General features: G+C 52.7%; 1 protein-coding gene across 2 annotated transcripts in view; it reads left to right on the top strand.

The window, feature by feature from the left end:
- ITGA9 (integrin subunit alpha 9) overlaps positions 1-17,225 on the top strand; it is a 326,966-nt gene that overhangs the window by 37,902 nt on the left and 271,839 nt on the right. For both annotated transcript variants that reach the window (XM_039237208.1, XM_039237206.1), the window contains exons 5-8: positions 1,319-1,386; positions 11,230-11,359; positions 14,176-14,261; positions 16,764-16,832. In XM_039237208.1, the coding sequence (XP_039093139.1) occupies positions 1,319-1,386; positions 11,230-11,359; positions 14,176-14,261; positions 16,764-16,832 (353 nt within the window). The remainder of the gene's footprint in view (positions 1-1,318; positions 1,387-11,229; positions 11,360-14,175; positions 14,262-16,763; positions 16,833-17,225) is intronic.

The raw sequence follows: 17,225 nt of genomic DNA, 5'->3' as shown, positions 1-17,225 counted from the left end.
ATTAATTTTTATTCTTGCCATCAGACAGTTTGATGTGTGATCTCTTTATGACTTTGCATAAGCCCCACTCCCAGCCCTGGTGCAAGATTTTTGCAGAGAACAGGCGAGGCCCATTATCCCTGGGTTGCTTTCTGGCAGGCCTGTGAATTCTCCTTGCAATAACAGAACAAGGCGGGAGGAACTGATTTAGCCTCTCAAGGAAGAGGAGTAACTCAATTGACATTCCGTTGTAATTTAGCAGTCGGTTAATGGCCACTTACTGGAAAATGTTACCAGGCTCTGCGGTGAGTGTTGTTAGAAACTGAATTACTGTGTATATTTCCCCAGGGCCCTTTCCCCCTTCTCCTGCGCACTGTGCACACTCGAGCTGCAGGAAGTGGCATTGTGTTGCAATCATAGCTTCCTTGTTCCTCTGTATTATTTATTTTGTTTCAAAATTAAGTATATTGCCTTTAATGGTAGCAGAGATGTGCCAAGAGCCGAGGGTGACCTGGGGATCACTGGGTTATTCTGTGGGTAGCCTGGGCCGGCAGGTGCCCAGCAGGCGCCCAGCAGGCAGCTGTGAACCTGTATCTGGCAGTGTCAGTTTTATGTGTAATTAATTAGAGTCACCCGAGCAGAATGTCTCTCTGTCTCTGTGTCTTTACCCATGTAATCATTTCAGCCAGCTGGTCACAGAGTGCCCCGTTTGTCGGGTCAGAGTGCCGGAGCGTTAGAGGAAGGGAACTTCTCCTTTTGTGTTTGTTTGACCTGGAGAGAACGCCCCCTTTTATGGAAGATGGCGGTGTCAGTGTACAGTGTCACCATGCCCCGTCAGTGATAGTGTAACCGAGTGGGGGGGCAGGCCTGGTGGGGTCCCCTCTTCCTGTAGCCCCAGGCTCCGATGGCTGGTTTCTGGTTGGACGGCAGAAACCCTGTCGCCTACAGCTCCATGGAGTGTCAGGTTGGGAGGCTTGGTTGTCGCCCAGGGGACCCCACACAGGGATGGCCGCATCATCCCATTTCTGGGTCATGTTTTCAGCCCCTTTGCCTCCCGGCGGGGCTCAAGTAAATTAAATAATCGTCACCAGCCTCCCACTTAATTACCGTGGTTGCCCGCCCCTTCTCCCTGCGTGCGTGGAGGGAGTCTGCTGGGGCACTTGGCGGCCCCATGGCCCCGGAGCCGGGATTTCTGAGGTCTGGTGCGTTCCCGAGACTTCCCTTCCGCGCCCCAGGCTGGAAGGCGTCCCGGGGCCCAGCCCACAGCAGCGCCGGGGACGCACACGACTGGCACCGGCTGATGAGGCTCTGGTTTCTTCTTTCCTTCCCTCCCCTCTAGAGTATAAGAAGAAGTACGGAGAGGAACACGGCTCCTGCCAGGCCGGGATCGCGGGCTTCTTCACCGAGGTGGGTGTCGGCCGCTCGCTTGCTGGAGTTCGCTTCCTGGCTGACTGTGGTCTCGGGAGCTTCTTGAGATGGTCTCCTTCTGGCGCCCCCAGTCACGTCCAGGAAGCCCGCTGAACCTGGGGGGGGCACCTGCCACCAGAGGGCACTGGGGGAGGGTGGGCGGGCTCATCTGGAGGCCACGCCTGTTGGGGCAGTGTCTCTAAGGAGACCCGTGGAAGGGACTGACTCAAGGGGTTGCTCAGTCACGTTTGTGTCTCGTTGGTGGTGAGGAGGGTGTAGGAGGCGTTACCGCCCATCACTCCTGTCTCCGAGGTGGAGAGATCTTAGGGTTTTCTACATGACTCAGCCAGCTCCTCGCCCAAATCCCGAAGGACCATAGACTTGGACCGTGATCTTTGGCTGATGGCACATCTTTTGGGACTGTTCTTAAGTGATTCTTACCTACTTTGAGTTTACCCTTCACATCAGCTCCTCATTTCTCAAGCATCATTTTGATCATGTGCCGTGTGCAAAGTTCCGTACCAGGTCCTGGAAGCGGCCCAGTCATCCATGCGGTCGCTCGGGCCCAAACACCAGAGTACTTTTAATTTAGAATTCATCTGCAGTCCTATTATTTTAACCTCCAAAGCATATCCCAAATGTGACAGTTTTTATTCCCCACCACCATCACCTTCTGGAAAAGCCATGCTCATCACCTGGAGATGCTTTTTTTTTTTTTTTGTAGTAAAATATACATAACATGAAATTGGCCATTTTTTAAAAGTTTATTTTGAGAGAGAGCGTGATTGGGAGGAGGGGCAGAGAGAGAGGGGAGAGAGAATCCCAAGCAGGCTCTGTGATGTCAGTGCAGAGCCTGATGCTGGGCTCAGTCCCACTAACTGAACTGTGAAATCATGACCTTGGCGGAAATCAGGAGTCAATGTTGAGCTGATTGAGCCCCCCAGGCACCCTTCCTTTGACCGTAATGACATAAACAACCCAGTGGCATTTACTACATTCACAGTGCTGTGTGGCCACGGCCTCTCTGGCTTGAGAACATTTCCATCACCTCGGTCTGCATCTGTTCTCAGCCCCCACCCTGTGTTTTCTGCACACCAGCCTGAGGAGTCTTTCAAAGTCAAACCCTGTCAGGGGCGCCTGGGGGGCTCAGTTGGTGAGCATCTGACTTCGGCTCAGGTCATGATCTCACGGTTCGTGGGTTCGAGCCCCGCGTCGGGCTCCGTGCTGTCAGCTCAGAGCCTGGAGCTGCTTCGGATTCTGTGTCTCCCTCTCAATCTGCACCTCCCCCACTCACCGTCTGTCTCTCTCTCAAAAATAAAGAAACCTAAAACAAACAAACAAGCCCTGTCATCCTGACTCTGTGGCGTCCCATCACATGGTGGATTAAATCCAAACTCTGGCCCATGAGCCCAGTTCTCTGACTTCTGCTCTCCTCTCGCTCCAGAACCAGAGAGCCATAGGCAGGGGCACCCGCCAGTGTCCAGAGCTTTCTGGTCAGGAGCAAGGCTGCCCACCCTAGTTTCTGCAGCTGCTGTCTGCCTGCCTGTCTATCTATCTCAATGTTTATTTTATTTATTTTGAGAGAGAGAGAATGCGCACATGTGCGCATGAGTGGGGGAGGGGCAGAGATAGAGGGAGAAGGAGAATTCCACGCAGGCTCCGCACTGTTTGTGCAGAGCCTGATGCAGGGCTCGATCTCATGAACTGCAAGATCATAACCTGAGCTGAAATCAAGAGTCAGACGCTCAACTGACTGAGCCACCCAGGAGCCCCTGCAACTGCCATTTCAGCAATGTAGCATTTAATTCAGAAAGCAAAATAGAAAGGTAAGAAAGAGATGTTACTACCTTTCACCCTCAGACCAATAAACCTGCGATGCTTCCCTCCCGACCCGCAGCCCTCACCCTCTGATTCCTACTACATCCCCTCGCCGTCACTTTTAGGGGATCCTTAGGGCCGTCTACACAGAGTTCCACCGATGGTCCTTGCTGCTCGGGCCAAAGTGAGAAAATCCCCTCTTAGTTCCCATCCTACACCCAAGCCACGCGGGAGGCCCGCTTCCTGTGCTCGCGGAACCCGTCCAGGGGCCTCCCGTTCCCGCTGCCTCCGCTGCCGCCCCGCAGACGAGCGCACCGTAGTCTTGTCCCCGGCCCGCCACGGGACCCCCTGGCTTCCCTCGCCCTCCCGCCTCACGGCAACCGCTCCCCCTCAGCAGCCTCAACCGCCTCCTAGAAATGAGACAAAGAATGAGGTGCTCCTTTGCTCAGAACCTTCTGGTGTATTCCCAGTGCCCTTGCAGTAAAGTCCAGACTCCACACGGTTGCTGAGGCTTCCTGAGTTTCCAGCCTCACCTGTTAGGCGGCCTCCCGGCCTCCCCGGAGACCCGAGATGGCTGCTGGGGGTACGGGCCTCACCGGCAGCGTTGGGCCAGAGGCCCCCACACGTGGCACTATTGTGCACGAGGGCACGGTTCCCAGAGGAGTCTCTGGGGCCGAAGCTGTCCAGAATTTGAATCTGGGTTCATTCTGGCACATGGTGCTTCGAAGTGTTTGCCATCTGACCACCCCCAGCGCGTGTCACTGCCCCTCCAGCCTCTCACCAGCAGGCTTGGGTTTTGTCATGAAAAAAGACACCTCATTTTGTTTTCATGTCCCTTTACCTGATTATTAGTGCAGTGTAGTGTTCTTCAAACATTGGCCATTTGTGTTTTTCCAGAAATTGCCTGTTTATGTTCTTGACCCATTGTTCTGGTTTTTCTCATTTTTAACAGATTTTTAGGCTCATATAAAATGGTTTCAACACTAAGTTCTTATCTCTTACTTATATGTATTGTATTTTTTTTTTATCAGTCTGAATTTGCTTATGGTATCTTTAATGTACTGCCATCAAACATTCGTATTTGTTGGGGCCCCTGAGTGGCTTGGTTGGTTGAACGTCCAACTCTTGATTTTAGCTCAGGTCATGATCTCGCAGTTCATGGGGTCGAGCCCCCTGTCAGGCTCTGCAGGGACAGCATGGAGCCTGTTTGGCTCCATGCTGTTTGGTTCTCTCTCTCTCTTTCTTTCTCTCTACCCCAACCCCACTCGTGCGCATGTGTGCTCACTCTCTCTCAAAATAAATAAACTTTAAAAAATAACGTTGGTAATTCTCTTTTTAATTTTTTGAGGCACCTCCACACTCTTCCAGAGTGATTGCACCAGTTTGCACCCACATTGTTGCAAGTGGCAGGATTTCATGCTTTCTCGTTGCCTAGCAGTATTCCGTTGTATATACATACACATCTTCTTTATCCATTCATCAGTTGAAGGACATTTGGGCTCTTTCCATAAATTGGCTTTTGCTGATAGCACTGCTATAGGAAGCACTGGGGTGCGTGTGCCCCTTTAAATCAGCACTCCTGTATCCTTTGGATAAATTCCTAGTCGTGCAGTTGCCGCGACTAGAGAGTATTATACTAAGCGAAGCAAGTCAGTCAGAGAAGGACGTATCATATATGATTTCACTCGTGAGGAATCTGAGAAGCTTAACAGGTGACCATAGGGGAAGGGAAGGAAAAATAAGATAAAAACAGAGAAGGAGGCAAACCATAAGCGACTGTGAAATACAGAGAACAAATGGAGGGCTGATGGCAGTGAGGGCTCTGTGGGGAGGGGAAGATGGGGGATGGGCACGGAGGAGGGCACTTGCTGGGTTGAGCCGCTCGCTCGCCGGGTGTTGTATGCAAGCGATGAGTCACTGGAATGTACTCCTGGGACTACACTGTGTGTTGGCTAACTGGAGAATAAATAAATTCAAAAAGAAAAGAGAGAGAGATTGAATGAATAAATAAACAAGTAAATAATGTTGGGGGGGAAAAGTTTTGTCAAATCTGTCAATCATTTTCTCTCTGGATTCTAGACTTCTCAGAAAGGTCATCCCTCTCCTAAAAATATAAAATACCCACCTACATTTTCTTCCAGTACTTTTACAGGTTTTTCTTTTTTAAGATGTTATCTCTTTAATACATCTTGGATTTGTTTTTGCAAACATTATATGCTAGAAACAAACTCCACTGTCTTCCTAACTGTGTAGCTGCTTTTCCCCGTGTGGGTCTGCTAGCCAAGTTTTGTCGCCCCACTGATGTGAGCCACCATCCTGCCACATGCAGGCTCACACTCTTCTTCCATCGCTGTCGCACGTGTAGATAGTCTGTGGCTGCCGCTCCTCCAGCAAGGTCTCGCCGAGTCTCACCCCGCTCTGTAGGCGACGGGGAGCCACTGTGAGTCCACAGCAGGTGGCAGGCACCACGGACAGGAGTGCTGAGAGAGAAAGCCGGGGGCGGGGTGTGTGGCCAGGACTTTAAAAGTGGGAGGGCCTGGGGGGAAGCCAGGGGGTCTGCGATGTGGCCCAGACACAAAACAACAGAGCAGGGATAAAACGTGATGAGAGGGATTGGAGAATATACGGCGGCGTCAGTGGGCTGGGTGGCCAGGGGCTGCGGGCTAGAGGAAGAAGGTTCTGAGCCGGGCGCTGGGTAACAGTGGTGCCCGGCGGGAAGACGGCTGGCTAGAGAGCCGTCGGAGGAGGTAAACCGACGGGTGTGAGGTGGTGGAGGGGACACTCACGGTGTTTTTAGCAGAGAGCTGGGTCCGGGCCCCACAGCATTGCTAGTCCATCTCCGGGGTGCTGGGGGTGCTGGGGGTGCTCAGATGGAGCCGGGGGTGGGCTGCGGGGAGGGCGCCTCCTTTAACGGCGGGAGGAGGAGGAAGAGTAGACTCATCGCAGAAATGAGGACTCAGGGAGAGAAGGAGCTCCGGGGGGTGGGGGGGGGTCATTACGGGCTCACCAGCCGGAAGGGCGGGGGAGACGGGGCACAGGGGCTGGGGGAAGGGCAGGGCTGGACGGGGGGCCGGGGCGCCGGGCAAGCCGCAGGCGGCCACTGAAAGCCCAGGCTCTGGGAGCCCCGGGGAGGGCCGGGCCAGCAGCAGCGGGTGTGGGGCCCGCGAGCGGGGGGCGCGGCCGTCTGGCCCGGGCTCTTCTCCTGGCTGCCCTGGGCTGCGGCCCCCGTAAACAGGAGGTCTTTGAACTCACGGCCTCTCTTGTTTCTGGAACCCCAGCTGTTGGAGGCCGCGCAGGAAGTGTGGTCGAAGGGGTCGGGCCGCACTCTCCCCTCCCCTGCCCTCCCGCTGACCTCGTCCCCTGGGCTTGCTCTTGCTCTGGGCTCGGCTGTCCCCGCGCAGGGCAGGCAGCTGCTTCTGTGGCCTTCCGGGTATGGCCACGTTGCCCCCAAGGACGCCGGCCCAAAGTGCCCGCCTGACCTGAAGGTCTGTGACCCAGGGGTTACCAAAGCAGTTTGAGTTATGGGCACCACGTGGGTTTTAGCCGGTCACTGAGGATAAGGGAGAGCTTCCTGAGATCTTTATTTTTGTAGCTCAGGATGACAGGGACAGATCCTTGTGAGTAGCCAGAGGGGACGCGGCCAGCGCAGGAGCAGTGCGGGGGAGCCTGGGGACCCGCGGGTGAGGCCCGGGACACAGACCTCTGTGGTGGAGCCTCAGTGCCCAGCTGCCCCGCCCCCACCTCCGCTCGCTGCGCCCTCGGCCTCTCAGGCACGCCCACGCCCTGGGCTTCTGGAGGCTTCTGCTAACTCGTGTACCTGGGGAGGAGGCCACACTGTTGACGGGAGAGACGCTACCGTGAGTTGCGGTGTGGCCTGTGCCTTGAGGGAAGCTTGCGTTTCTGTGTGCCATCGGCATTGGCTGCCTCTGGGTGGCGGGGAGCTAAGCATTGATGCCGTTTTCCTGGCGCTTGTGAAGATGGGTGCAGGCATCACCCCTAGTGAGCGGGAAACCAAGCACAGGAGTTGAGGAAGACCCGCCTCCCTGCGCCTCCCTGGGGGCCTCCGGCTCAGCTTCAGGTTCTCTAGTTTGCACCAAGGGCAGGGGCGCATGAGCACTAGGAGGACAGACACCTGGGGTTTTGAAGGGTTTTGAGGAGACGGGCGCCCGGAGGCTCAGTCAGGTGGGCGCCACTGCGGCTCAGGTCACGATCTCATGGTTCGTGGGTTCAAGCCCCGCGTTGGGCTCTGTGCTGACAGCTCAGAGCCTGGAGCTGCTTCAGATTCTGTGTCTCCCCCTCTCTCTGACCCTCCCCTGCTCACACTGTCTCTCTCTCTCTCAGAAATAAATAAAACATTAAAAAGAATTTTAAAAAAATAAAGGTTTTTGAGGAGAGGGGTTGCCTTGTCATAGACTCTTTGTAATGTTCTGGGGGGGGCGGTACAGGGATACATTACACATACAGCTCTCAGGCTCTACGCTGGATTTATTTTATTTTTTAAATATATATTTTTTGAATATTTTACTTAAGTATCTGAGAGACAGAGGGGAAGACGGACTCCCAAGCAGGCTCTGTGCTGTCAGTGCACAGGAGCTCAGTCCTACAAACTGAGATCATGACCTGAGGCCCTGGTTTCGAAATCAAGAGTCGGATGTTTAGCTGACTGAGCCACTCAGGTGCCCCGATGCTGGATTGATTCTAAGTCATCAGAAAGCGACGTGCCTACCGCCTGGTGTCCCAGGGAGCCTCGCGGGGGTCTCTGGAATTGCTCGAGGCGTTGGCTTCTGAGGGGCTGTGGGTGGTTCAGCTCTGTGTGCGGTCTGCTCCGCGGGTATCCGGGATGGCGGTCTTTTTGTTCCTCCGTGCCCTGCGTGTTTGGACACCGATTCCAAATTCCTTTCTGAGCTCAAGCCCAAGGAAAAAGTCTCTCTCCTCTGATGAACTGATCATTTGTCTAACATTCCTTCTAGAACTAGCACGGTCCCTGCACAGAACAGATGGTCACGGGGGGCGGGACTTGATAAATTCACCCACACCTGTGTGTTTTCAGTGATGAGCTCTGAGTGTGGAAAGTGATATGCTCTTTGTCTTTTTAATTTTTTTAAATTTATTTTTGAGACAGAGACAGAGCATGAGCAGGGGAGAGTCAGAGAGAGAGGGAGACACAGAATCTGAAACAGGCTCCAGGCTCTGAGCTGTCAGCACGGAGCCCGACATGGGGCTCGAACCCTCAAACTGAGGGATCGTGAGCTGAGCTGAAGTCAGCCGTTCAGCCAGCGGAGCCCCCCAGGGCCCGGAAAGGGATATGCTTTTACCAAACACTGAGCCACCTCGGAGGGTCCAGCTTAGCGCAGTAGCTGAGAATGCAGTCTCGCTCCCGCCGTCCACCGTCTGAATCACCAGAAACAAGCCTTTCGGGCAGGATCTGGTGGCTTCCCTTCCACCTGTGCTCGCACAGGAGGGTCCTTCCGAGAGGGCCCCAGCACGTGTGTTGTTCAGAGCACGGCCTGGTGCCGCCGCGGCCCCACGCCTGCTCTCCTGCCCACGCGCCCTTCTTCTTTTCTTGCTCTTTAGATGGTGCGGGTCTTTTCAGACATTTGCGCTCTGGGAATTCAGCAGGAATTTACGAATTGTCAGCAGACAGAGGCCTTGAAGCGAGATCTAACCTCAGGGACCTGATGGAAAGCTGCAACTCCTGACGGCGTTGAGGCCAGCTGTGCAGGGAGGGTCACCCTGAAGGACGTTTCTGAGATAGAGCCGCGTGTGGGGCCCCAAGGGCCCAGGGCGGGTGGAGGCAGGAGTGCGTGGCCTGCTCCTTGGGCGTTTTTGGACAGCCGAACGGTTTCCATTAAAGTCGTCTCGGTTTGAACCCTTTTGGATAGAATTTTTTGTCTAAAATATTTTGTATGTTTCCGGATCGCCTTCCCGTGGAAATGCCAGACAAAGGGACTTCATTGGTCTGTGTATCTAGTATAAGCTTCCATACGTAATAGTTGGTGCTTTGTATTATTGAAGGAAAAATTCATGACTGTGTTAGGAAAATAAGTTTTATTGATTCTCAGTGCAGTGTAGACACTTTGGAAAATATGGGTAATCGAGGGACGCCATTGCCCGCTGGGGAAGGAAGGAAGGGGAGCCTCCGCGGGGTGGTGCAGTGGACCCGAGGATGCAGTGGGCGCTGCCCTCCGTACGGCCTCCATTTGGAGCAGTGTGCGTTTTCGGAGGGGACTTCCTTGTCAGTGTCCAGTCATTGTTCTGGAACTTTGAAAAACACACAAAGAATTTTAGGGATGAGAGACAGAGAGATGGGGCGCCTGGGTGGTTCGCTTGGTTAAAGCTTCAGCTCGCGTCAGGATCTCACAGTCCGTGGAGTTTAAGCCCCACGTGGTGCTCTGCACTGGCAGTGAGGAGCCTTCTCCGTCTCTCCCTCTGCCCTTCCCCACTTGCACTCTCTCTCTCTCAAAATAAATAAATAAACTTAAAAAGGAGAGAGGATGACAGAAGAAGGGAGGGATTCCTGTAACCCTTATCACCCCGTGGAAAAAACCATAAACGTTTGGGGCTTACCCTTCTGGTCTTCGTCTTGTCTGGCTGTGTGCTCATGTTTTCCTTTCGTAAAACACGACCATAGCTTATATCCTGTTTGGCTTGTTCCTATTAACCTAGCGCTTTGTGACTCTGTCTCGGTGCTGTTAGATCTCCAGTATTTTCATCACTGCAGGATTCTGTGCAATTGGATGTACCATGATTTAGAATTCCAGCTGTTAGACATTTCGGTCATTTCCACTTCCTTTACCACAGTGATGATGCCTCTTCTTGTGGGTGAAACCATGCTGTTGTCCACACTGGCTCCCTCCGATAGGTACATCATTTGGGAGCCCTTGGACCTCTCATCAGTACGGCTCATTAGATGGTTTTGTAGCACAGACCTGCTCTCGGCCCCGTTGAAGGTGCAGAGCCACTTGCCCCCACCCCGAATGCTGGAGACCACTGTGTCTTTGTGTTTCTAAGTCTGCTTTTTTTTTTTAAGTTATTTATCTATTTTGAGAGAGAATGAGAAAGAGTACAAATAGGGGAGAGAGAGAGAGAGAGAGAGAGGGAGGGAGGGAGAGAGAGAAAGAAAGAGAGAATCCCAAGCAGGCCCCTTAGTGTCAGCACAGAGCCCAGTGTAGGGCTTGAACTCACAAACCATGAGATCACGACCTGAGCTGAATCTAAGAGACGCTTCACTACCCAGACCCCCACCCCCACTCCCCGCCCTGGGTGTCTCTTGACCGGAGGCTCTGTCCTTCCCTTAGCCTCTTTGCCCTCATAATTTTTTAAAAATATTTTTATTTATTTCTAGGAGAGAGAGAGAGAGAGCGTGAGCAGGGGAGGGTCAGAGAGAGAGGGAGTCACAGACTCCGAAACAGGCTCCAGGCTCTGAGCTGGCAGTCAGCACAGAGCCCGACGCGGGGCTCGAACCCATGAACCGCGAGATCATGACCTGAGCGAAAGTCGGATGCTTAACTGACTAAGCCACCCAGGCGCCCCTCTGCCCTCATAATTTTGCCATGAGTTTACAACGGGGCCACAAATGCCAGCTTTAGTGCCATTCCTGAGAAGAGCGTCCCAAGCGAGGACCTAGGGACTCCCCCGGAGCGGTAGTGCACAGTGTTTGCGGAGATGCTTCTGGTCAGTTGTTTTCTCCTTGCCCTGCATGGGCAGGTGGGGTCGGAGGCCAAGATGGGTGAGGGGGTGGGGTCTGTTCATGAGCACTGTTTCCTGCGAGTCTGTGGTTTAAGAGGATGTGCAGTGATGCCATTTCCTCGTTTGATGCAGGTGCAAAGGTGAGGGCTGGGGCGGGGACCTGGTATGGCAGTCATTCTGTCACCTTGCTCCATTCTCCCCACCCTGTCCCTGCTGACCCCATGTGTGTGACGGGTTCCGTCACTCGGGGGGACCTGCTGACGGAACTTTTGACGTGCTCTCACCTGCACCCTGTTCAGCTCCCTTCCCCGTTTACCTTTGGGTTCTCTTCCGTAGGAGCTGGTGGTGATGGGTGCCCCGGGGTCATTTTATTGGGCCGGGACGGTCAAAGTGCTGAACCTTACGGACAACACCTATTTCAAGCTGAACGACGAGGGGATCATGAACAGACGGTACACTTACCTGGGTGAGTAGCTCGGGGACGAGGATGGGCACAAAGGGGAAACGGGCTGAGTCTCCCCAAGCTCACACACGATGCTTTGCGGGTAGAAAGAAGAGTTTGGTGGCTTTTATGGGTGTTGTTCTAATTAGGTCCACTTTCCTCCGGGCACCTTACATCAAGTCTCACACCCTGCAGGGGAGGGCTCTGGATGCAAACTGGCGATTTAATTGTACAGCTGGAAGCAGACATTTTATGTCCTACCTGAGCTGCTCCTCACGTTGAGACACCAATGAGTGCAACAGAAGCCTGGTTCCCCACGGCGCTGCTTTGTGTGCTGCCCTGTTCCCCCGTCTCGACACCATTCACAAGTAGAAATAATAAGAACCAATAATTAGCACGACGGATGGCAGGGTAATGCTGAAGGTGGACCTCAGACTCAGAAAATTTCTCTTACATTCGCAACTCTTTTAACCTTTGAGAAAAGATAGATACAATCGAATAGCTGTCAGGCAAGCGTGACTCTGCACCCTCTCGGGGCAAAGATAGGCTGACCTTGTTTGTGGGCAAGAAGACTTTGTGTGGCTCTTTTCCTTAGTTCGTGTCCTTGGTGCTATCACTCTGGACATATATAAATATTTTAAATGTTTATTTATTTAGAGAGCGTGCAAGCAGGGGAGGGGCAGAGAGACAGGGAATCCCAAGCGGGCTCTACGCTGTCAGCACAGAGCCCAATGTGGGTTTCAATCTCATGAACTGGGAGATCATGACCTGAGATGAAATCAAGAGTTGGACGCTTCACTGACTGGGCCACCTAGGTGCCCCTGGATACCATTTCTTTAATTCCTGAGACAACCTTTTGAGGCAACTATTATTACCCACATTTCATAGGCAAAGAAACTGAGTTACAGAAAAGTACATAACTTGCCAAGATCACATGGCTTGTGAAGAACAGAGTGGGGGGCTTAAACCTGTGGCTTCACAGCCCAGAGTCCCAACGCAGAGATGCCTCCTGTGTATGGGCCTTGGAGACAGCACTGACCCCTGGTCTGGGCCCCTCACTCAGCTCGGAGGTGGGGAGTTGGTCTGACATTTCCAGGACTTGATAGAGTGCTTGGTACACAGCAGGGAGCCCCGACACGTGTTCGGTAGATTGGACAGTGGAGAGAAGGCAGCGGAGGGCCTGGTTTGGGTTTGGCTTTAGGGTCTGGGCTAGGTCCTTTGGACCTGAGGGGCCCCTGGCTCCTCCCTGTGTGCCAGAGGCCATTGTTGCTGCGTGGCTTTCAAGGGTCACTTGAGGCTTTGCGGTCACACGTGATGCTTGTGGGTCATGCAGTCAGACCGCATGCACAACAAGAATTGATCACTGTGCAGTGTCCCCACAAAATCCAAAAAGCTTGTGATCACAGCATGAGGGTGTGCAGGCAAGGACAGGTTTGGGAATATGTGCTGGCTAAAGGAGGCTCTCCAGCCTGCCTGCGAGGCTCTCAGGAAGCAGGAGATGCTTCGGTGAAGCTCAGACAGCATTTTACCTTTGTCTCTAGGTTTCTTTTGCATCCAGATTCTTTCTTCGTCCACCCACCCACCCACTGTCTGCTTCTTTCTGCCTTAGGAGGGAAGGTTAGCAGCAAGGGCTGGTTAACAGTGGTTAGTGGTTAACAGCGTGGTGGTTAGTGGTTGACAGCAGGGCTTGGGAGACACACAGAGTGGATATGAATCTTGCCATGTTATCTTGGGCAAGTGAGTGAACCATATTTCGTCTCAGTTCCTACCTCAGTAAAAGGGGAGAAGTAGCCATACCTTCCTCAGAACTGTGTCATTAAAAGGTGCTGGCGTCCAGAGGCTTCCATGGGGGTGTCCACAGCGGCTTTATTCACAGTGAAGCAGGACAACTGGACACATCCCAGATGCCCAGCAGCGGGAGAATAAACGTGCTGTGATCTATTCATACAGTGGACCGTTGCTCGACAATTAAAAGAAACGACTTATACTCAGTATGGATGAATGTCACAAGTGTTATGTTAAGTGAACTTCTAGAACACATAAACCTAATATATAGTAAAAGAAATCTAAATGGTGTCTGCCTGAGTGAGGGCATTGACTCGAGAGGGTAGGAGGGAACCTTCTAGGTAGGGTTCTATCTAGGCTTCTGTTCACTCTGAGTGGTGATCCCATGGCGTGTTGCAATGAGTTTTCTACTTTGAGTGTATGCACTTCACTGTATGACACTTCTGTCTCAAAAAGAAAGAAAACCAGGGCTGTCTGAGTGGCTCAGTCTGTTAAGCGTCCAACTCTTGGTTTTGGCTAAGATCATGATCTCCCAGTTCATGAGTTCAAGCCCCATGTCAGGCTGTGCACTGACAGTTCAGAGCCTACTTGGGATTTTTTTCTCTCTCTCTGCCCCTTCCTGGGTTGTGTGCTCTCGTTTGCTCTCACTCGCTCACTCTCTCTCGCTCTCTCTATCTCTCTCTCTCTCACAGACACAGACACACACACACACACACACACACACACACACTCTCTCTCTCTCTCTATATATATATATACATATAAACTTTAAAAAAGAGAGAAAAACAGATATAAGGTATTTGACACAGTACCTGTTTTAAAGAGGACCCTCAAAAACACTCTTTCCTGCCCCAGTGTCTTGGTGAACATGACTTTTTGTGACATGAGCCGTTTTGGCACGAGAAGACTGACAGCGGCTGTTTGGTCCCTGGGAGGCTATGTTACAAATAGAGCTGGGCTGCACCTGTCCACACAAGGGGCCCTTTTCCCTCTGGTGGGTCTTTTTCTCCCCTGCCCTTCCTCACCCTCCCCTTGGTCATGTCCATCCTTTGCAGGCTACGCAGTGACTGCTGGCTCCTTCTCTCGCCCGTCCACCACCGACGTGGTGGGAGGTGCCCCCCAGGACGACGGCATTGGGAAGGTGAGGAGACAAGTTGGTGGGATAGCACGGGGCCAGCCGGGGGGTGGGGGAGCTGCGCCTGTTGTAGAGGTCTGTCACTCACTCCACCTGAATGCTCTGCTGGGTGCCTGCAGGGAAGTGGTGACATCATGAGTCTCCTGTCGGCCTCCTTCCAGCTGCTTTTGAGAGCGTGCCTTGAAAGCTTAACCAGAGAGTGACTGCTGCTCCCAGGCCTCGCCCTCCCTGCACCTTCTCCTCTCGGCTGCATTGTGCAGCTGACCGTGCATGTGTGAGACCATTAACACCGACCCCGGGCATCATGGCCTCCTCCAAATGAATGGTGTCTGGCTCTCTGCAGCTTCAGATTCTCCGTTCTGCCAAGCTCTTCCCAATTTTGAATTTGACTTAATAGAGCCAAGTCTGGTCCTGGGTATCTTTGGGACTTTATTTACTTATCTTGGGGCCTAGGGTCGCATATTTATTTCGCCAGTGTTTTTTTTTTTTTTAATGTTTATTTTTGAGAGGGAGAGAGAGAGTGAGTGCAAGAGAGCGGGGTAAGGGCAGAGAGAGAGAGAGGGAGACACAGAATTCAAAGTAGGATGCAGGCTCTGAGCTGTCAGCACAGAGCCCGACGCGGGACTCAAACCCATGAACCATGAGATCATGACCTGAACTGGAGTCAACATTTAAACGACTGAGTCCCCCAGGTGGCCTGTTTCCCCAGTGTTTTAGAGGCAAGACTGGTTCGGCCCAAAGGCTGGACCGGGAATGTGTCCGTCACTTTTCCTAAAGGATTTGCCCAAAGTACAGGAAAGACGGCCTGGATTTAGGGCTGCCTGAGTGAGTCCCTGTGGGAATCACGGCCCCAGTGGGGCTGAGAGGCTGAAGAACAGGCTTGCCGATTCTTTAGCTCCAGGGCGTGGGAAATCTAGATTGCGTAGGTCTGCATGAGTCCAGAACCTGCATTTTTAACACACTACATAGGTTCTCTGATAGAAAAGTCTGAGCAAAGGAATGATCTTTGGCGCTGAGCCCATGGGGTGGACCTAAGATAGAACCTGGCCATATCTCCGGGGGCTGAGAAGTCGGCTCCGGATTCTAGAGAGGCCCAGATGGCCCCAAACCACTGTTAATTGGAGCCTTGAGCCAGCATGTCCGTCTGGTCAGCTGACAGGGCTTAACTGATGCAGGAGGGTCGTTTCCTGGATACCCCTGGGCAGGAGTTGGGAGCCTCAGCTGTCCTTTCTGGAAGTGTCCCTCCCTCCCCACTAACACTGATGCGAGGGAGAAAGGATCTTTGAAAAGGAAACCAGATAAGATGTCAGGGCACTGAGCAGGGGAGACGTGCAAGAAGGAAGCCAATCCTTTCAGATCGCATGATTCTTCTATGTGGTAGAGTGAAGAAGCACCGTGAGCTGTCCCCACGCTGCTGATGTCTTTCGGTAAAGACACTGCATGCATGTGCCTGGGCCTCTTTGTGATGCTGCTAAAAATGCTTACCTCCCGGTTCACAGCCATGTGATGCCTCAATGCTTCCTTTTCTCACCAATTACAAGGACTTTTATCCAATTGCATTGTTTTCCTTTCAGGCTTGTGATAGCCTTAAGATAGCCGAGTCTTGGGATGAGAACAGTATTTATAACTGAGAGAGCCAGACAGAGAGAGTCTTGTATTCTGTCAACAAGAAAGAACCTGAAATGCTTCTTTCAGTCGGGCCCTGTGAGAGGAGCTGGGGAAATTGGGCGTAGCTGATGAAGTTGCTCACTGCCGCATTCCCAGGGACACTAGCACAGCCGTCCGGCCTGCAGGATTCTGGTGGTTAATCATTTCTGGTGCCAAGGGCTCAAACACGTTCTCGCTAAGGCAGTGGCTCCTTACCCCACCGGAGGGTCCCCGACGCTCCTTCTCATGGGACATTGTTCTGTAAGATGCAACTGGAGAAGGAGCTTCCATAGCCCCATCATTTGGAAAGTTCCACATCAGTGATCCTCTTTGTGGTAGAGACGCACGGTGTTAGTGTGCACACGGAAGGCTCTGAGTCCTGCAGTAGAGGAATTGCTTTCATGTTTAAGTCCTATTAACCCAGGTAGGTCTCGTGGCTCTAATGTTCTGTGGAATCACTTTGTCTACAGTGCTCTCTTCCATCCCTCTGTCTTTCATTGGTGTCCCTGCGACCGCTCTAGCTCACAGGAAGGAAAGAAATATTTCAAGGAAGAAAATTACTTTATCCCAGAGTTGAACTGTTGGCTGGTAATTTGCAAGGTCCTTGGGACTTACTGTGCATGGCTTCCGTAAATGACGTGGTCCAGGAGCAGAGGACGTGAATTCTGCCCGGGGCCGCAGGATGCTCTTTTTGCAGAGCTGGTAACAAAGGCAAGGCCCACCGACTTCCTTCTCATCAGCCAGCTAAGCGCGTCCGCCTTGTGCCCGGCCGGCCTTCTAAGTAGGGCTCTCAGGAAGGTGCTGATAAGTATCTGTGGTCGTTTCTTCCATCTTAACCATTGTTCTTCTTTCATTCCCTAGGTTTATATTTTTAGAGCTGATCGAAGATCAGGCACCTTGACCAAGATTTTTCAGGCGTCAGGTAAAAAGGTGAGCTTCTTGGTACTAGCGTCGTGTTTTTGCTTGTGAGACGTCATCATGTGGAAATCAGTTCACTTTTTAGAAAAGTGGTGCAAAGGCCCCATCTGTACCCTGAATCTGGATGGCGGCCCCACATGCACTTGCCGTTAACCTTAGCGTCGCGTGTAACCTGCTGGTTGTGAATTCACACTTGTTGCAGGAGACAGGTAGCAAGGTGAGTTTGTACACGGCCACGTTACCTCACAGAGTTTTAAAAGGGTTTTCATGGTCCAGGTGGTCATCAGAATTACTGCTTGCTCTGTCTCTCCCTTGTCTGCCCCTCCGCCCCTTCACCCGCCTCTCTGTCCAACACACCCACGCTCCGCACCCAGCAAGAGCAGGCAACGTTGAGTACGGCAGCAA

Source organism: Hyaena hyaena, unplaced genomic scaffold (assembly GCF_003009895.1).
Source record: "Hyaena hyaena isolate Hyena2069 unplaced genomic scaffold, ASM300989v1 scaffold_121, whole genome shotgun sequence".
NCBI classification, from domain to species: Eukaryota; Metazoa; Chordata; class Mammalia; order Carnivora; family Hyaenidae; genus Hyaena; species Hyaena hyaena.
This window is presented reverse-complemented; position numbering and strand designations above follow the sequence as displayed.